We start from the raw sequence: 20,566 nt of genomic DNA on the forward strand, positions 1-20,566 counted from the left end.
TTATCCATATTTATTCAATTGAACTCTAAAAATGTCATTTGTAAACTTCAAATTGTCATGAAATATAGAAATAAAGCAAATTCTATATTGTACTTGCAGTGTTGCGTCATCCTGAGAACTTTTTCAAATATGTTGCCCCTCTCATGTTGCCAAATACGCTAACCAAAATACTGCTCACCTTTTTTTTGCATCCAGGTTTTGGCCGGAAAGTACACGAGGACAATCAGGAGGAAGAAGGAGCAACTTCTGGATGCATTTGTTTTGGTGACGCTCCCCTCTTGACAGGGGTCACCTCCTCTCCGTCAGCTCCGTCACGCTCTCTCTTCCCGTAAGAACGCACACGCACACTGCGCTGGCGCTAACGCTCGCGGCCGTGCGCTTCTCCTCAGTCGCCGTCGCCGTCGCGGACGATGAAGACGCCCAAGCAGCAGACGGGGGGGCCGCTCGGCTTCCTCAACTTCTTCGGCCGAAAGCCCAAATCGGACGCGCGGCCCGAAAAGCCCGGCGAGGCCCGGCCCGTAGAGGAGGCGGCCGTCGCGCTCGCCCTCGCCCGACGCCCGCGCCGCGTAAGAAATTTGGCTTACGACTGGAACTCTTTCATTTCATGCTATTTGATTTGCGGCGCAGGTCATGCATTCAACGTTCCCCCGAATACAATTAATACATTGAATTAAAAGAATAAAAATGAAGTCAAATTTGGGGTGGCGTTAATTGTGGGTTGTTATGACCGGTTTGTCATTTATCTTGGTTAACTGCTACAAAAACAAAAGCCACATTTTGGCCCCATTTTCGACTGTATTTTTATCATTTAAATTCTTGCAAATTAGACACACCGCAGAGAAGGCTTGTTAAGAAAATGGAATGCTGAAACAATTCGGCACGTTTCGGAGAGGAAAAATCACGCCATTCTCTGCGCTCTCAAATGCTGTGGCGCCACGCCCCTTCAGCTGTTCATCAAATCCCGTCGTCGCGACCTCCACGCCATCTCGTGTCTCTCTTACGCCGACACATGACGACACGTCATATATTCGCTCGGAGCCTCCCGTGGCCACCGCAGCGAGCGGCCACACGCCAAACGCGTTTCAGTGTTTCCGCAAAGGATTTTTTTTGGTCCACTAAGAGCCCGAAAACGATCCGTTTTGAAAGCGGGTTTTTGGCGAGATCTCGCGTTTCCGTGAGTACAACACATACGCGTCGTTCCTGTGGCGATGGCATTTGCAACAAGAGTGGTGGATTACCGTGCCGGATGGCGAGCTTGCCGTGGGTGCGGTGACATCACACGGGTTTCTTATTCTCTGGTCGCCAGCCGATCGCAGGGCACATAGAAACAGACAAGGATCGGCACTCGCAGTCACACCTACGGGCAATTTAGAGTCGGCAATGAACCTAGCATGCATGCTTGTGGGATGTGGGAGGAAACCGCAGTCCCTGGAGAAAAGCCACGCAGGCGCGGGGAGAACATGCGATCTCCACACAGGCGGGGCCGGGGATCGAACCCCGGTCCTCGGAACCGTGAGGCTGACGCTCTAACACCCAGTCAACAACGAGGCGCTCAAAAGCGGCCACGCCGCCTGTCCACACACTTGCTGTCAAGTAGGACTTTTTAATTAAAAAAAATAAATAAATAATACATCCCCCCCATCGCTTATCTGCCTTTCTCTGTGTGACGTGCACAAACAACGAGGCGCTCTAAAACGGCCACGCCGGCAAACTATTCGAAGGGAATAAAAATGTATTTTCAAGACTGAGGCATAGCTCGCTAGCGAAGTGCATGTCGCCGATGCAAACGAAGGCATCCGAGTTGTTCGCTCGTGGGGGAGAGCGACTCGTGTCGGGCGCCGCTTTAGCCCCGCCCCCCAAAAATCAGGAAACCTGAAATGTGAAAAAGGTTATAGCTCCACATTTGACGACGACGTAGTTCTCAGTCTTTGCATGTTATCTTGTGTCTTGCATTGAGGAACACATCTCTGACTTCACTTTTGTCTTTATTTCAAAAAAGGCATTTAACTGTTTGTTTATTTTTGGGACAACTTGGACTTATCAACTGCACAATAAGTTTCAAAGCATCATAATGTAACCCGAACCTACTTTTACACTTTGCTCGTAGTTGTCTCGTAGTGCCGATTTCCCCCCCCCCCCGCGACGCGTTTAAAAATCGGCGACGAACGCGAAATGCGGGGAAGTCCCGAGAGGAAGCGGCAGATGATTAACTTCGGTCGTTGCGGCGCCGATCCATTAGCGTGTTGACTTAATCGGGCGCTCATTTGCCTCGAGGAGGTTGCCTAGCAACCGCAGTCGGTCGCTACTTAACCGCAGACGGACGCTGACAAGTCCTTTCGGTCGTCGGTTCGTCGCGAGGTAGGGTTTCAAGCCGAGGCGAGCGTTTGAAAGTAAGCTTTCGAGACGGGGTCGGGTCTCAAACAAGGGTTATGGTCTCAAGCCAGGATGCAGGTTTGAAGGTAGGGTATCAAGATACAGTTGGAGTACCGAAGAAGCGGTAGGGTTTGAAAGTTAGGGTTAGCGTCTCAAGCGAGGGTTGTGGTTTCGAGCCAGGATTCAGCTTTTAAAGTAGGGTTTCCTGACAAAGTTAGGCCTTCACAGTAGGGTTATAAGGTTCGATCTTCGGGTTCCAAATGAGGCTTCCAAGCCAGGATCGAGGTTTCAAAGAAGGGATCTAGGGTTAGGGTTAGGGTTCCAAATGAGGCTTTCAAGACAGGGTTGGGGTTTCAGACAAGGGTTAAGGTTTTAAGGCTGGCTCGGAGGTTTCAAAGTAGGGTTAGGGGCCAGGGGTAGGGTTTCAAGTTAAGCCAGGATCGTGAGCTAAGTGAGCGTATGTTTGCCTGTGCGAAGGATCGTCAGACGGCAGAAGCGTCTGCGCAACGGAGACCCTCCGGGGCAGAAAGAGGGGACGGAGGCGTCGCGCCTGCGGAGGACGGCGCGGCGGCCTGCCCGCCCGCGCGCACGGGCGGCGCCGCCGACGTCCCGGCCCCGTCTCGGTCCGGCCGGGACCGATTGGCGGACGAGCACCTGGAGGAGTGCCCGCTGTGCCTGCTGAGGCAGCCGCGATGTCGTTTCCCGAGACTGCTCACGTGCCCGCACCGGACCTGCGGCGACTGCCTGCGCCGGTACCTGCGCATCGAGATTTCCGAGAGCCGCGTGGGCATCGCGTGCCCGCAGTGTCCCGAGGCCCTGGCGCCCTTGGACGTGCGCGCCATCCTGGATGACCCGGCGCTGCTGGAGAGGTTCGAGGAGTACCAGCTGCGGCGCTTCCTGGCCGCCGACCCGGACACGCGCTGGTGTCCCGCACCGGACTGCGGGTCTGCCCCTTTTCTTTCTCTTGCACGTTTTATAGTGAAGACAGAAGGGAACTTGACTTGATGTAAGTTCATTGAAGCCCAAAGAATTCTGCCTAGCAACAAGTAGCCAATCAAACGTGTGAAAGTAAATCTGAGGAATTTCATGATTAATGCAGAACAGTGGCGGGATCACGACGTACTACGTATTCCAACAGCCCAGCCCAGTGAACAAGAGTGGGCCGCTAGAATGTTGTCAGCGGTTCAAATGGCAGGCGTACGAATTCTGCCAATGAAATCAGCAACTTGACTCCTGGTTTCCCAGACACGGGGGTTAGGGTTTGTTTCAAGCCGTAGCTTGGGTTTGAAACGATTGTTTCCAGATTGAATCCCAGTTTGAAGGGTTCGAGTGCAGGTTAATGGTTTTCAAAGTCGGCTGTGAAATCCGGGTCGGTAAAAGCGCAGAATTTGGAACGGAGCCTCTGTCCGTCCACAGCTACGCGGTGATCGCTTACGGCTGCGCCGAGTGCCCCAAGCTGAGGTGCGGTCGCGACGGCTGCGACACGGACTTCTGCTACCACTGCCGGCAGCTGTGGCACCCCGACCAGACCTGTGACCAGGCGCGGCGCCAGCGCGCGCGCCACGCGCTGGGCGGCAAGGACGCGCTCTACGTCTTCAGCGAAGATCCCGGAGGAGGTGCGCACACGCTTCTCTTACTGCAAAAGTCAAAATACATATTGCGCTTCTTCAGGCCAACATCGGGGGTTTGAAAGTTAACCTTTCAAACATTTCAAACCAACCAATTGATCTCGTCATCCTCGCAGCAATAATCATCATCTGCACCGACAATTGTGCCCTCTCATATTCCGCCTAGCAACCGGCGAGCAAATGCCTGACGCGATAGCCGTCGTCGTTGCTACGGCTACATTCACAGCGGCGGCTACACGACATGAACGCGCTTTTCTTTTTTCTCCGAGAGCAGACGCAGAGGAGATCAAGCCGTGCCCTCGCTGCGGCGCCCACATCATGAAGACCAACGACGGCAGCTGCAACCGCATGAACTGCACCGTGTGCGCGTGCCAGTTCTGCTGGCTGTGCATGCAGGAGATCACCGACGTGCACTACCTCAGGTAAACGCGCGCACGCGTCGGCCTCGAGCCGATGCTGACGCAGTTTGTGAAATGCCATAGGCGGGCCAACAAATAGCAGCCGTGTGGCAGTTTCCATGCTTGAAGGAGCAGACATTTGAACACAAATGGTGCAGCAGCATATGGACAGACAATACAACATTACCCACAGGCATATATTCTTTATTCTTTAGATAGCCAGGCGGTGGCTATCTCGGGTGGCCGCGGCCCCTCGACGCGTGGGCAATCGTCGGGGTAGCTCGAGGTGCCGTGCTAGAGCTGCACGAGAGACTGAAAAACACATGCCTGGTAGCGCACGCAAAGTCCCCAATTTGGAGACAAAGTGGTCCTTTTTCCATTTCCAGGGTCAAAGAGAATTCAGTGTCAGTCGGCAAGATGAACTTGAAAAGCCGTTTGTGTCACAAGCAGAGCCACGCAAAAGTCTGAGGAACCCATGCCTAGCGTTTGTGCTTCAGTCCCTCAGGATGTACGTTCTGGGGCAAGAAACCGTGGTCGCAGAGCCGCAAAGTTCTGTGGCAGGTGGGCATGTTGCTGGGCGCCCCCGTGGTCATCTCGCTCATCGCCGGCCTCGCCGTCCCCGTCATCATCGTGGGCATACCCATCTACATGGGCCGCAAGGTACGCGTGAGAACCCGCTCGATTCGGAACGACGCCCGGCGTAGAACGGCGACGGCGCTCCTGGTCGTGTTTTCCGTTCGATTTTTGTGCCATTGAGGTCATCTATCAAATACGGGTAATTGTTGATCTGCCTTGTGACATTTTCCGCCCATCTTCAGACTTGACTGGATTCCTCGCCCTACAGCCAAGCAAGATTTTCAACTCATTCCCGTTGCCTGCGGCTGATCTTTCAAGACCCGCGCAATATTGTTTTCTGTCGCAATGTAATCAATCACTCAACCAACAAAACAAACCCCCCCCCCCACCCCCCCAAAAAAAAACCAAAGTTTGTCGTTTGTTTTGCCTTCTTTAGTAGTCAGCAGTCGAGCATGGGTCAAGTTCAGCATAAACAGCGGTTTTCTGACAAAAAGAAAGAGCAGTGACTTTGACGCCAATATGTTTGACTTTTGGGACAAAAACAAACGAAAAACGAGCCTGAGAAAGAGCTTTTGATGGCCATCCATCCATTCTCTTCACGCGGGTCGCGGGCCTGCCGGAGCCCATCCCGGCTGTACACCCTGAACCGGTCGCCGGCCAATCGCAGGGCACGTACTAACAAACAACCATTCGCACGCACATTCACACCTGCGGGCAATTTAGAGTCTTCAATGAATGTGGGAGGAAAGCGGAGTACCCGGAGAAAAGCCACGCGGGCACGGGGAGAACATGCAAAGTCCACACAGGAGGGGCCGGGGATCGAACCCGCAACCTCACAACTGTGAACTTTTTTTTTTTTTTTACCTGTTCAACATGAATTGCATTGCGATTCATCTTGCGACAACTGCGACACATACGCTGTTTATCGCACACATACACAGTGCGCGTGAGTGTGAGGCGCCTCAACGAGTTGGCGTTTCTCTCCCTCGTCATCGACAAGACAAGCTGAGATGCGTTGCCTAATCTTTCTCTTCTAGCCAAAAGGGATCTATTTACAAACGATATTCGCAGACAAGCGGGGTGAGACCTTTTTCACGCCGAACCGTCGAAAAACGTATTTGACGCCCATAATCGTCGGTGGCAGTGAACGGTTGGATTCTCCACTTGACGAATAGAAACGTCGGCAGTAGTGAAAGAGTTCAATGTTAGGCCTACGGCGTCTTTGTATCGGCGCGTCTTGAACGTAACTCTTTCGATAAACCTGGCTTGACTTTTTTGCTTTTGCGCAGGTCCACGGTCGCTGCAAGAAAAACAACATCTCAGGAAGTAAGCACTACTTGACGGTGGCGAGCGGCGTGATGATGTCGGTGTTCGTGTCGCCCGTCATAGCGGCCGTCGCCGTCGGTACGGAGCGCGCGCGCCGTCCGTCTCTTTGTCCGGGAGGCCGAGAAGACCAAACGTATTTGCGTGCAGGTGTGGGCGTGCCGCTCATGTTGACGTACGTGTACGGGGTGGTGCCCATGTCGCTGTGCCGGAACGGCTGGTGTCGGCCGCCCGCCGACGCTCCCGACACGCTGGAGGACCTGGCCAGCTGTGAGTGACTTTTTGCCTTTTTGAACACGAACGGTTTTATTTGCCATCTTATGCGGTGGCGCCGTCAGATGCCAGTCACGTTGTTCTGTGACCGCGCCATTATGTTTGGCTGAATTACTCGTGCAAACATTTTGTACGTACAAAAACGGATCCTTTGTCTTTTTGCTTTCAAGCAGACGCTAAAGTAAGTGGAGGGTGTTCATTTTGTCCGAGCACACAGAACAGATGGAAAATTAGGAATGGTGCGAATTCGCGACAACAGGCAGCGATGTTAGCAGCCAACAGATTGTAAGATCGTAAGAAATTCATTTTCCCATCTCGGGTGCGTAACTCAGCGCGTTTGTCGCGAAAGCCATCTTTGTGTAACACAGCAAACGTGCGCACGAGGAGACGCCCCACGCGTTGGTCTTGTCGTCTTTGCAGATCTTTTGTTCTCGCACGTGGTGAGCGACCACTGGCGGGCTCAGGGGGGCCCCGCGCCGGCCGACACCAGCGTGCAGGAGGTCGGCGTGCAGGAAGCGGGCACCCCCCTCGCCCTCGCCCTCCCCGGCACCAGCGCCAGCGCCGCACCCGGATACGTGGCGGCGGACGGGCGGGCGGAGCGCGACGGCGCCTCCAGGTAAACGAGCCGGCGCGTTCCAGTCGTCAAACAAAAAGACGGCTCCAAACTCCGCAAAGTCGTAAATCGGGGCCCCCGTAAGTCGAGCCCCCCCGTAACGCTCGGCTTTCCTCCCCGGTGTTTGTCTCGCGTCCGCAGGGACGGAAGCAACGTGGAAGTGCGCGTGGAGATCGAGAGGCGGCCGCGAGGCGCTCGCCCGCCCAGCCTCGGCAGCGTCCCGTCCAGCCGCAGCTTGTCGGCCGAGTCGCTGGGACGCTCGGGGGGGGCCGACCCGGACCCGGGGGGCGCGGTCCCCGTCTTCCGGTCGGACGACGCTTGACCCATGTCGCTCCCGCCAGATGCCTTTAAGTGTGACCGAGACGTCGCTCGGTCGATGGCGTGCGTGCGTGCGTGCGTGCGAGCGACTTTAAGGCAGGGGTGGGCAAAGTGTGGGCCACGGGCCACATGCGCTCCGCTCTCTTCGTGAATCTGGCCCACATTCGAAAAAGTTGTCGGATGAATTATTATCCTGCTAAGAATTGGTCATTCATTTGTTTTTCTATTCATGTATCTAATTCAATAATTTATTCAGTGATTGATTGCAAATAATACAAGACAAATAAAAGTCAAATAAACAATTTGACACATTTCTAAAGTCCCTGTAAAGTGAAAATGAATGTCTACTGAATTCGGCACAACAGAGAGAAGACTGTTGGGAACAACACTGACAAATTTGAATCCATTTTCCATATTCTGAGCCGCTTAGCCCCACAGGGGTCGTGGGCGTGCTGGAGCCCATCCCAGCTATCTTCGGGCGGGAGGCGGGGTACGCCCCGAATTGGTTGCCAGCCAATCGCAGGCCACATACAAACAAACAACCATTCGCACACACATTCACACGGGCAATTTAGAGTCTTCAATCAGCCTGCCCTGCATGTTTTTGGGATGTGGGAGGAAACCCGAGTGCCCGGAGCAAAGCCACGCAGGCGCGGGGAGAACATGCAAACTCCACACAGGCGGGGCCGGGATTTGAACCCCGGTCCCCAAAACTGTGAGGCAGACGCTCTAACCAGTCGCGCGCTGTGCCGCCACAAATTTGAAAGATTTGGGAAAAAAAGAATCATCAAGTCAAGACAACGAGGCTTCAAAATGGTGACAGATCAGTTCGTTCTCTCCGCTTTCAAACGCTGCGGGCGTGTCCGCTGAGCGCGCTGAAACCGCGCCCCGCTCAACTGCCAACTGTCAGTCAAATATCATTTCCACAACCTGGAAAAATAGAGGCTACTTCGTCTGGCATCTTTCTTCTGCTTACACATAAGTACGTGTTTGAGCCGCAAAAATATATTCACTCGAAGCCTCCGGTGGCCGGAATATATCGTACCGGGTCGTCCTGACAACGAGGCGCTCTAAAGCGGCCAAAGTCAGCGCAAGGCCGCATTCCGCGAGCTTGCTGTCGAGTCGGACTTTGTTTTGTTTTTTTATTGTTTTCTTCCATCCTCGCCGTTCTGTCGTTCAATCCATGATGTGCACGCACTGGTGGCTGACAATGAGGCACTCTAAAGCAGCCACACTAGCAGACTATCCAAAGGGAAGATGCATATTCAGGGTGTAGAAACTGCATGTTGCAATTGCGTCCGAGAACCGCTGATGCAAATGAAGGCGCTCAAGTTCTTGTATAGTGGAAGGGGAAGGGACTCGTCCTGGGGCACCATTTTAGCCATGCCCAAAAAATTGGGAAAACTCAAATGTTACAAAAAACTAAAAATAAACTGCTTAACACTGTACCTCCACTACCGAGTACGGTTCTGCGTAGTTCTCAGTCTTTGCACATTTTCAGCAATTATCACGTCTAAAGTATTTAGAAACAAATCTCTGAATTCACTTCACAGGGTCTTTAAAGAATTGGTTAAGACATTGCAATGAAGTTATATTTTAAAGAATACAATTTAAAAATGGGCATGAATCTCATTTATTATTTTGCGGATCAATTTCTTTAGAAATAAAAAACTAAAATATGTCTCAAATAAATCATTTTACACATACGTGTAACATTTATTGTAAAAAAAATACACCCAAACAAATTGCAATTGTTTTATTATTAAAATGAAGTATTTGATTTGCTGTATTACTTTAGCCATCTTTTGTTGACCTAAAATTTTGTTAAAATATATTGGTCATTTTTATTTATCTCATTAAATAATTGTTTGAGTCATTATTTATATTAACTAAAAAAAAATGTCAATGATACACATTATTTTATAATTAAAATGAAATATGTTACATTTTGTTCCACACACGTAAACTTTTTTTTCTTCATCTATCTAAAAAAAAAAAAAATGAACCCTTGAGCCCGAAAGTTTGCCCCACCCTGTTTTAAGCGAGCCGGGTGCGTCCGTGAGTTCAAAGGTCACGATAACATTTGCGCATGTCAGCCTTTGCCGTTGGTCTTCTTCACTCATTTAGCAGCCCTTTAACAATAAAACCGGCCACTCGCAAGCGTGTATTGGACTTGGAAGGATTTAGGATTTTGTAGCCTGCCTCCTGCAATGCGGCCTAACTTGCAGGCGAAGGTGACTTTGCCAACGTACCGCGGATCTTAAGAATGCTGCTCGACGCCATATGGCCGCCATTGTGAGAGATTACCTGGCCTTCATAAAACATTTCAAAATCAAAACAAATACAAATTCATCAGGTTATATCCAGTCAGCAGTCGGCATTTTTTCTCAATGAAACTCCTCAACTCATTTCAACATAGTTCTCTGGTACCAAGATGGTGCCAAAGCAATACTCTTACTGCAATAGTTTTATTGCTTTGACCTGAGCATAGAAACACAAATAGGGGTGAGTTTTTCAGCAAATTTGATTTTGGAAAATTCTGCAAATATACTTGGGAACATGCTATGTCATCCAAATAAGTCTTCCACCTTAACACTCGCCGAGTATGCGCGGTCCACGCGCCATTATTGTAGCAGCAGCACGAGCACCGAGCCGCCGCCCCACTCATAACGAGCGGAATAATCCCAATTAGCCTCAGAAAGAACACGGCGAGTGTTCAGCCGCTGCTTTGCTTGATGACCACGGTTAGTAAATATCACACTATGGCGGACAACGTTACAGTACGTTTGCGCATCTGTTCACTTGAATGAATGTATAATTATAGAATATACACTCCTGTAACTATGCAATATATTTCATATATTAGGTTTGGCGCCACGGCCGAGCGGTCCGTAATTGCCTCCACCTTGACTGAAGAAATTCGGCTCGTGTTCGTGTCGCTCGGCTTTGGCTTCGCTGTTCTTTTGGTGGCGAGCAGTTTCCCGTTTGCGCCAAACATCGTTTTAGAACGAAGGCCCAAAAGGGTCACGCTCGGTCACATCGGAGCGTAACACATTTTCCCACGCGATTTCGAGTGCGTTTCTTTTCTTCGTAAGACGAGGCCTCCATCTCGCCGCCCTGCGCAGACGGACGAAGGAGACGGCAGATTGTCGGCACGTGCGCTAAACAGCCGGCGCTTGCCAGAAATTCCTGCAGCGCTCGGTGGAAAAAGTTTTGAAATGATTTATCTTGCTCATTTTTTTTAGGATAGCTCGAACCTGACATTTGAACAGGGGTGTCTAGACTTTTTATATCAACTCTATGTAAAAAATATAATTGTAAAATATATCTCAACATGCAACTGCAATGTACGAAATATTATACACACACATAAATAAATCTGTATAAAAATACAATTACAAACATCTTATTAAAAATGCAATATACTTTATGATAAAATACAAACCTCTACCTAAAAATGTGGCCGATGAGTGCGTTAAAAGACAAACCAATTAAAAAATCCATGTATTGCCTATGAAATACAGGAAAGCATTTCAACACATTTGATTTGTTTTTCATTTTAATAAACTCCTTTAAAAAAAAAATGAAATAACTTCCTGTATGAGGTCCACAAATAGAAACCCCGCGTACAATGAGCGGCAATGACTGACTATAAACGCTAGAGGACGCCAACATGCAGAAAATCACAAACATTTCACTGACCTTGGTAGCTTCTATTCAGGCCTGTATTTATTTGAGATGTTAAAAAAAAGTAATAGCATGTAAATAATAATAACTGTAAAAGTATTGTTATAAATCAATGTATATTAATGTTGTCTTTTACTTTAATGTGTCAATACATGTAAGCATTATATGTATGGTGCGCCAAGAAAAGCAAAGCACACGTTTTGGCGGCGCCGGGGCGCCCGCCCCGTCGAGCTGGACGGACACGCCCACGCCACGCCCACGCCACCGGAAGCACGCCGGCAGCGGGTGGCGGCGCTCGGCGTCACTTGCTAGCCAGCGGCGGAGCCACAACCGGCAGCGCCGGCAGCACCGGGGAGCGGGACACCGCGACACCTCGACAGCGACCAGGCGAGCGGGCGGGCCGTCTCGCTCTGCTCGCTCGCTCCGGCTACCGGCTTCCGGGCCGCCGAGCCATGGACGCGCTGAAAAACGCCGGCAGGGCGATCGTCAAGAGCCCCGGCGTCCCGCGCCACACGTGGGGAACTTCCAGGCACCGAAGTAAGCGAGCGACGCCCGCACGCGACCGTTCGCGGCGGCGGAAAAAGACGCGTCGGCTCACACGCAACTTGACACATCATTTGATTTGGCAGCTAGAAAGAAAAACAATACAAGTACACACTTAACTCATCGATTCGTAATTGACTTGATGTTGCCACTAATTTAGCAGGTGTTCATTGGAAACGTATCGATGATCCATTGATACTGCCTGGATCTTTGATCTCTTGCTTGACGACAACAGAGGACGTATCATTCTTTTCGCCATTTAGTTGATCGCGTTTTACGTACGTTTGGTTCTGATATTCGCACTATGAGACCAAGGAAGCCGCACAAACTGCACAAATTGTTCAATAGAGCGACACCAAGAATCCACCGACACTGAAGAAAACCTACTTCATGTGGTGATCGTGTACATCCGTTGCACGTGTGGGAAACCGGCAGTTTTCCCATCTTTTCCTCCAAGATAATCCAATATTTTTCAACCCGTGTACGTGTTAGACTGAAGTAAATTCAAAGGACTTTTTTTCCAGTGTACAGTTGAACCTCGATAGAACGCACTAATGGGGGCGCCGGGTCGTCCGATATTACGTTGTTCGTTACATTTCTTTAAGGCCATATGCACACATATTACTGTACAGTACACAATTATTTTTTTGTGTCCTAAAACGCACAGTACAGTTCAGTTATTGTAAATATTAAAAAGTTGCACGTTTTATCCAAACTTTGTCATGGGTGACATTGTTGACGTACAGTACTCATCGTAGGCGAGTCGCTTTCATGAGCCGTGAGGAATTAGTGTGCTTCCCAGTTCCAAATCCGTTGCCAAAGTCGAACAGATAAAAAAAAAAACAACAACAAAAAACGTTACTGTACCAAAAATAGCATATTCCGGAACGTATACACGGGACGCGCATCTCGTCATGTTGTATATCTGCGCGAGTCCCATTCGCTGCCTGCGTAGCGCCACAGCGCCAGTAAATAACAGTGGCCGATGGCGGAACTAACCGACTTTGTCGATGGCAGTTTAAGTGACAAATGGAAACTATTTTTGGACACGTTGTTCAGTCCCGATGGTGCGTTTTAGCCGATATCCATTATATCGAGGTTCCACTATACAGTGGACCCCCGCATATTCAGTTAAAAAAAAAAAAAATCTTAAAAGTTGTAATTAAAATCCAAACACCATAGATGGATTAACTGAAATTAGCATGGATGTTACGCTGATTTTTAGCTTTCTGCTGTATTAACAGACAAAAGAGCGTCCATTAAACTGACGTGCTGTCGAGGAATTGTTCTGCACAAGTTTGCTGGCAGACCTTGATGGACAGGACGTAGTTCGGTCGTTTCCACGGCGACATCTTAACGAACGCCAACAATGGCCGTCTCTTTGTTTTGGCGCGATAGATTTATTCGGCGGGAATGACGGCGACTAAATGAGGAGAGCGCCGCTGTCCACGGCAGCCGATCAGGAGAGAGAATTGCGGCGGCGGGTTGCAACCGAGTCGGCGTCGCGCACGTACTAGACGGGATTCCAAGGCGCTCGCCGAGTGATTGTCAAAGTGTGCTACGCAAAACAAATACTCAAGGAAATACAAAAGAAATGAAACATTTAAATACTATCAAACATAATCGAATGAAGCTTGTCGTGATGTGTACTTCCTGATTCAACTTTTTGTTTTTTGAAGCCACTACAGTTCATTTTTTACTTTATGTCCCGTCCATTTTTTCACATACAATTTAGTTGTATTTAACTTTAAAGTTCAATACACGCATGTTCATCTTCAAGAATTGTTTGTTTTCAAAGATTTTTTAAAGTACAATGTTGATTTCACTTTTACATGCAATACATTTTAATTGAATAATCTTTGAAGTTCGGTTTTTTCTTTTCCTATATTTAAGCACATTGTTGATGTTCAAACTGCAAAATGTCACAATGGCTTCCAATAATAAATGCAAGTGTAGTTTGTAGGAATAAAAGCTCTGCCTCATTTTTGGTAAACACTTAGACCTACTACGTACATAACGTAACATTATTTGAAGGTTGGTCAGGCCGTTTTTCAGGCGGTACGAGGTGTCAAAATTTGGAGAACTACTCGATTCCTGCACGAGTCCTGGAAATTGTCTCGATATCAAAGACGTGGACTAAAAGGGCTTCAAGGTCCGCATCGCCGTCTCGGTACGGCAAACGTACAATTGTTCACGTCCGCCTTGGCTTTGGTGCGCCGTCGCGTGTGAAACGCTCGGTAGAATTCTGTCCCTCGTTTCGTCCGTGAAGACGTTTTCGCAAGCAGCCGCCTTCACTTTGGCGTCAACTTCCGAGATACTAAGGATGTTCTGGGAGGCCTTCACATGCAGCTTCCTTCTGTTGCTGCTTGTTTGCGGATCTCGCTGCCTTCACTTTTGTTTACTAAGTAAAAAGCTTGTTCAAAGCAAAAGCTGCTTCCCCGTAGATGCTTTTGCAGGCCTTCACATCTTGCTGTTGCCTTCAGTTTTTGCCTCAGCATGTGAAAAGCATGTTCAAAATCCAGTTTTTCTTCTGCTGCTGCTTGTCTACTTGAAGTCTTACCGGTTTCAAATTGATCTGGAAAAAACATGTTCTCTTGGGTCGAGATCAGGGCACTGACTGAATATTCAAGTTCCTTCTTTGCCTTGAAAAAGTCTTAAGCTCGGCCCACTTTCCCCATCTTTTTTTCCAGCCATCCTCACTGTTCCCGTGGAGATGCACGTCGTGGTACGATTTGAATCGCCGGCCTCTTTCTTTGCCAGTTTAGCGTCGGCACCCGGAGGCCCGCTTCATCTGCGCGTCCGCTCGAGAAGTGTTATCGGCGCTGTCGTCGACTGAGGTCAAAGCAGATGCAGTGGAGTCGGGGGGGGCTTCCGCAGCGGGGGGGCGTGCGCCTTCCTCAGGGAGCCGTCCCTTCCGATGACAGCTCGCGGCCGACCGAGGGGACGGCTCACTTTGATGCAAGTCGAGGTCACCATCTGTAGGAGGAATCGGTACGAAATGATGCAGCAGTAGGCGATGTTTCCTGCTCTAGCGTAACGTCAGCGCTCCATTAAAGCGGCCGGGAACAATTACCTTTCGACGCGTTATTAGCGGTCGGTCGAGCGCGAGACTGCGTCATAGCGAGGAAATCTTGTGAGGGAGAGGAATGCCAACAAGTCGCAAGTCAGACAAGTTTAAAAAAGAAAAAAAGAAAACGAGTACGCGTCGCGGTCGATGTGCGTCACGATCATCAGAAAAGTTGACGCGGGCGCCTCAACGTTCCCGGCAAAAAACAAACAAAAGAAAACGTTTTGCAAAAGTTTGTATCCTGGTGAAAATGTATTTCAAAGTCCCCCAACATCACCAACTGAAACTTACTCAGTAGTGCCACCTGGAATAAAAATCTTCCCTGCACACCTGTTTCAGCGATTGTGACAGGACGCACGAAAAAGTCTCGGACCCGTGTCCGGACTCAAACCAAGTCGGCCATTTTGTGTTAGACGGATGCAAAACTTGTGGAAAGCTTTCCATTTCGGAGGCCCGCTTGAGGTGAGCCGAATGACGCAAGACCGGGCGAGAACCGAAGCCATCTCGGCAGGCTCGAGCGCTGCGCCACAAAAACCGGCCGTCCTCCAAGCGAACGCGTGGAGGTCGACCCTGCCGCTGCGCTGCTCCTGAGCTCGTTCTGCCGGGGTTGGTTAAGATCATCGCCTTCCACCGTGGGGATCTAGGTTCGAAACCCCAACATTTCCTGGACTCACGGCTGCGGTGTCCTTGAGCAAGACCCCGATACCCCAAACTGCTCCCAGGGCACTTAAGCTGCTCCACCAACAAGTGTGTGTGTTCACCGTGAAGGCGAAAATGCAGAGAACGCGTTTTGTGTTCATGACAACAAAGGTGATTCTTCTTCTTCTTCTTCTACAAACACGAAGCAAACAAAGCAATTCCAGCGCTTTGAATAGATTCACCCTCATTTAATTATGCAAACAGTCGATGAGCTATTCGAGGAAGGCGAGTCCAAAATTATTCATATCCTGGCATAATTAGGAGTTTGTGCTTGTTAAAATGTTTTTGGGGTGAGTTGAATACGTCCCAAACATTCAACTCATAAAAAAATATTACCAAAGTGCATTAGAAATATTCATTCAGCCATTTTCATGAACATTATTAATATCCTCGATATTATCGAAGACAAAGTAAATGCGACCTTTTGTCAAACCTGGTCAAGTTGAAACTTTATCATTTATACTGTAGAACGTCAAGGATTTGCTCGTGGCACTGGAAAGAAAACAAAACATTACACTCACACAATGCAATGGAAAATAGTCGAAAAACATTCCGACTACACAAAATTTGAGGACAAAATAATTATGACAAATAATACAAAATATTGGACAAACTACAAAATATTAGCTGCAATGTACATTTATGCCAAAGCAAAAAAAAAAAAAAAAAAGGACCAAAGATATATATTATATATATTAGACTAAAAATATGAAACAGAAAGTGGTATGAATATACACAAGTTTAGTTTTTGGAAAAATATTAGACTCAAAATCAAATCTCAGGAAAATAGGACAACAAATACACAAAAAAAAATGCTAAATATTAAACTCTACAAAACATGATAAAAAATACAAACACCTCAGATTTAAAAATACACGCATAAAAACAAAAATAGACAACATGCAAATATAAGCTGGAAAATACTCAGTAAGTGTTTCATCCCTTTAGGTTAGGCTGTAAAGATATCGTTCTCATTGAACGATTAACTAATAGGATTATTCTAATACTTTTATATTTAGCTACAACGACCACAATAGTAAAGTAATAATTGAACAAATACCTCCCTGTCAATATCAAGCAACAAAAGTTGTTGTTCTAAAAATGGCGTTTGTACTTGACTACAGTGATGAAATACTTATGAATGAAAATAGTACATTTATATAAAAGTGTTGTCATTTAATTCCCAGCTAAAAGGTTGGCGTCGCTTGCTTGGCAGTAAGTGCTGCGCTGCAAGGGGGGCGAGGGGGTGAGGGGGCTCGCGGCCCAAGGGAGTCAACCACAACCCCCCCCCCCCCCCCCCCACGGCTTTTCCACAATCCCCTCAATGAGATCAGCAGGCCTCCAAAGCGAAAGGCTCGCTTTGCTTGCGCTTGAAAAAAGCTGCAGTCTTTTGGACTTGAAAGCAAAAAAAAAGGATCATATTTAATATAAGCATCTTATTGTTTTTGTAAGCTTTTCTGGTGGAGAGATTTGTATCGGAGTTATCGTCACGCTCATGAAAAGCTTCCGACCGGATGCTTAGAAAAGGCATGTTGAATGAATAGCTTCAGGGGAAAAAATAACTTCACAATTTTGTGCATGAATTGGATTATAGAAGTCTTTCCTCAAGCGCCACAGTGGACGACTGGTTAGCACAGCTGCCTCACGGTTGTGAGGTTGCGGGTTCAAATCCGGCCCCGCCTGGGTGGAGTTTGCATGTTGTCCCCGTGCCTGCCGGTGTAACGTCAAAGGTTACGACCGCCATTTGGCTTTCGCTTGATTCAATGACAAGACGGCCACCTGAGGGGGAAAAAAAGTGACACCAAGAGGAAGTAGTTGTGCAAGTCAAACCTTAACGAACCAATCAGGCTTAAGGGCGGTACCTACGAGCATGCCCACAAACGCGTGACTTCTAAGCTTGTGAGCGAAATTTCCGTGGTAGGCTGATAGCAACTCTGACCATGAAAACAGCTAAGACACAAAGGCTTGTTCAATAAACCTGGTTTAGCCCAAGCGCCCGTGTCTCGGAGAATTGTTTGCTTCCGCTCGACGTGAACGCTTTCTCAGACCCGGAAATTCACCTCAATAGCTAAACGGTTTAATCGTCTGCCTTTTCGTCATTTGCCTATTTGACGCGCTGTTTTTCAAATCTGTGACGTCAGATGTTAAGCGCTAAAGCTAACTTAGAGGGAACTTATGATGTAAAGACCATTCGAATGTTACTTTTGTGCTTTCGATGCCTAAAAACAACACACAGATGAACTATTATTGTCTTATGTTTAATTGCCAGTTTTGAATCCGCCGCTAGCCGCTCCTGTGATGCTGTGCCAAGCGATTCGGCGGTGTGGTTTGTTAACTGCGCCTGCCTCCAGCTTGTTAGGGATGCGGTTGCCTGGCAACGCGCAGCATTAGATCCCGCGACTCCCCCTTGTTGTTGATGATGTGAATGTTTGAGGAGCAGCTGCTCTGCTCGCGCTCAGAGGTTCACCATTCGCTTTATGACAGTAATGGCTCTGTAGTGCTGGGAGTTGCTTTGCATTTATTTGGATTTCAAACAAATGTATACACTCCTTACGGCACAAACACACACACACACATACACGCGTGCGACCCTCCATCTTCCCCGAACGTGCGGCCTATTTTCCCTCGTAACGGTGCTGTCCCAGATTCACCGTAGCCGCCGCTGAATTAAAAGCGTCAATGCAAAGGGAATTCATCCTCATCATCTGTGCGCGTGCGGGCGTGGCCTTGTCAGTCATCTCATCATGGAAACGAGTTCTTTTGAACAGTTCCGGAGCCACTGCACCATATTTGTTGTGGTTTGTGTGCTACTTCCTGGTTGAAGGAGGCTTGTAGCCTATGCTGATATTTTTGGATTGTGCCATTTTGTATTCTGTTGTGGGGTTGCGCTTCCGTTGTGAATGAAACGGCAGGAAAAAAACAAGAAGCCAAATGTGGGGGGGAAATATCAGAACAGTGCCAGGGGTGAGCAACTCAAGTCACATGACTTGACCTTGCCTTCTGACACGCAACGTGAAAAGGAAAGGAGAAAAATAAGGACAAAACCTACTGTATTTCGGTATTTTATGTTTTCATTTACAAGCAAGCATCAGTAAAGAGTCAAATAGGATGGTGTGTTTTTATCATCACAGAACTTTTTGGGTGTTGATTATTTTGTGTGTTTTTCCCCCGAAACAGAACTTGCGGAGAACTGGACGGACACCAAAGAGACTCTGCTGGAGGGCATGGCGTTCCACGTCAAGTACTTGGGAATGACGCTGGTCGGCCAACCCAAAGGCGAGGACATGGCCGCCGCCGCCATCCGCAGGATCGTCGCCACGGTGAGACTTCAGGTTGCCCGGAAGTCGCGAGAGCCGACAGGAAAAACTTGTAGAATGTCATCCGTCAAATGTGACAGTCAGCGTTGTGACACTTGCGTCTTTAAAGCTGCCCAACAAATTTCACGTGTCATAGAAAGCAAACGGCAACAATTTCCAAAGGTCGGTTCGGTCAAAAAAAGACCACGTGGAACTTCAGACTTGAAATTGAACGCAATCATTGGAGGACTGGCTCATTCGTTGACCATTTTCCAATCTTTATTAGTCAGCAGAAAAGGGATTGGTTTTACCAAAAATACCACTTTCTGTTTAAAACAAAAACTGAGGGGGAAAAAAAAAAAAGCTTTTTGACAAGAAACAAGTCAAGCAGAACAGTGTCTTTGCTATTATTTGTTTTCTTTTGTTACACCTCAAACTATAAATAAAATGTACAAGTCGAGATTCACAGCCTAGTCTTCATCTTTTTACTCAAAAGCTGTGCTGATCTCCAATCCAAAGCGATGCAACGCTGCCATCTACTGGCGTCGGTCAGTCATTACATTGTTTTACAAAGCTGAATTTCGCAGTCAAGCTGGGCCAGACCCTCTTGCACAACTTCCCGTTTGAAAAACACACTTGACGAATATATACGTCGGTGGCAGTAAATGTTTGGATTCCGTTTGACGAATATGAACGTCCATGGCAGTGAATGAGGTAAATGTAGCATAAATGTCGTGTCAGCCGTTTTGTGTTGTTTTTCCCCACTTAACTGAACTGCAGCACCAATAGAAGCTGTGTAGGTTCATCTGGTAGAGAACTTTTTTTTTTATTTTCTCGGTATCCTCAGTGAGGGAGTAAAGCTAGCATCCGGGTTAAGACGCAGTTGATTGATTGCACGCATGCGCACACCCGCTTGGCTCCGTCGGTTCCCATGGAAACCCATTGTCTTGAATGGGAACTGCTCTTTGTGTGTGTGTGTGTGTGTGTGTGTTAGACCCGATAAGACCAGCCTATTGTGTACAATATTTTCCTGTGTACAAAATGTGCTGGTTAGCACTTACTACTGGCATGATTGCGCTAATTCAAGTGCTGGTTTTGCAGTTTTCGTTCTTTCCATTCGAATGGCCAGGGAGCAATTCAGTGTCCTTGGAAAGACCTTGCTACTTTGATGGACCTTTTAACGCCATTAAAATCCGCCTTTGGAAGTAAAAAAAAAAACAAAAAAAACAAAGTGCTGGTGTTAGCGGCGAGCTAATTGCGTCGCAAGCAGGTCAGCGGGCGCCCTCCAAACTGCTGACGGACAAATCGAGGGCCCAGATGGAGCACCCGAGGGGAGCCAACCACCGCCTGCCTGCCAAGCCCCAATTCAAGCACTCACTCTGGGTTACAAATGACACATATACCCCCCCCATTACACACATGGCTCACTTTCGGCACTTCAGTGGCTTTTAAAATCACTTCTTTTTTTTTTTTAATCCTCAGGCCAGAGCCGGAGCTAAGAAATTCCGCAAAGTAACGCTGACGGTCTCCCCCAAAGGCATCGTCATCACGGACACGGACACGACGGACCTAGTAGAGGACGTTTCCATCTACAGGTGACCCTTGGAAATGACCTCGTGAACTTCATGAACCGCGTGAAACTCGTGTACTCGTGAACCGCAACGTGCAGACTGAATGATCGCTAACTAACGGCGGCCGACTGCACTCTCATTGGCTGGCTCCCACGTCACTCACCGGGCCAGGCCCCGCATTTTTAAGCCACGCATACTCAA

At 48.4% G+C, this 20,566-nt stretch overlaps 1 protein-coding gene across 10 annotated transcripts in view; it reads left to right on the forward strand.

Moving 5' to 3' along the window:
* Nucleotides 1-20,566, forward strand: part of si:ch211-278j3.3 (E3 ubiquitin-protein ligase RNF19B) — a 28,473-nt gene that overhangs the window by 2,900 nt on the left and 5,007 nt on the right. For 9 of the 10 annotated variants that reach the window (XR_009785548.1, XM_061754864.1, XM_061754863.1 and 6 more), the window contains 10 exons: nucleotides 196-566; nucleotides 2,851-3,317; nucleotides 3,790-3,989; nucleotides 4,276-4,423; nucleotides 4,897-5,059; nucleotides 6,265-6,379; nucleotides 6,449-6,568; nucleotides 11,349-11,726; nucleotides 18,676-18,818; nucleotides 20,277-20,389. Coding sequence is in view for 9 of the 10 variants with exons in the window: in XM_061754864.1 (XP_061610848.1) it covers nucleotides 411-566; nucleotides 2,851-3,317; nucleotides 3,790-3,989; nucleotides 4,276-4,423; nucleotides 4,897-5,059; nucleotides 6,265-6,379; nucleotides 6,449-6,568; nucleotides 11,349-11,726; nucleotides 18,676-18,818; nucleotides 20,277-20,389 (2,003 nt within the window). In the remaining variant the exon portion in view is untranslated. Of the gene's footprint in view, nucleotides 1-195; nucleotides 567-2,850; nucleotides 3,318-3,789; nucleotides 3,990-4,275; nucleotides 4,424-4,896; nucleotides 5,060-6,264; nucleotides 6,380-6,448; nucleotides 6,569-6,991; nucleotides 7,188-7,325; nucleotides 11,313-11,348; nucleotides 11,727-18,675; nucleotides 18,819-20,276; nucleotides 20,390-20,566 lie in introns of those variants that run through there. The other variant, XM_061754870.1, reaches the window with a different exon arrangement.

The sequence above is a fragment of the Phyllopteryx taeniolatus genome, chromosome 18 (genome assembly GCF_024500385.1).
Source record: "Phyllopteryx taeniolatus isolate TA_2022b chromosome 18, UOR_Ptae_1.2, whole genome shotgun sequence".
NCBI classification, from domain to species: domain Eukaryota; kingdom Metazoa; phylum Chordata; class Actinopteri; order Syngnathiformes; family Syngnathidae; genus Phyllopteryx; species Phyllopteryx taeniolatus.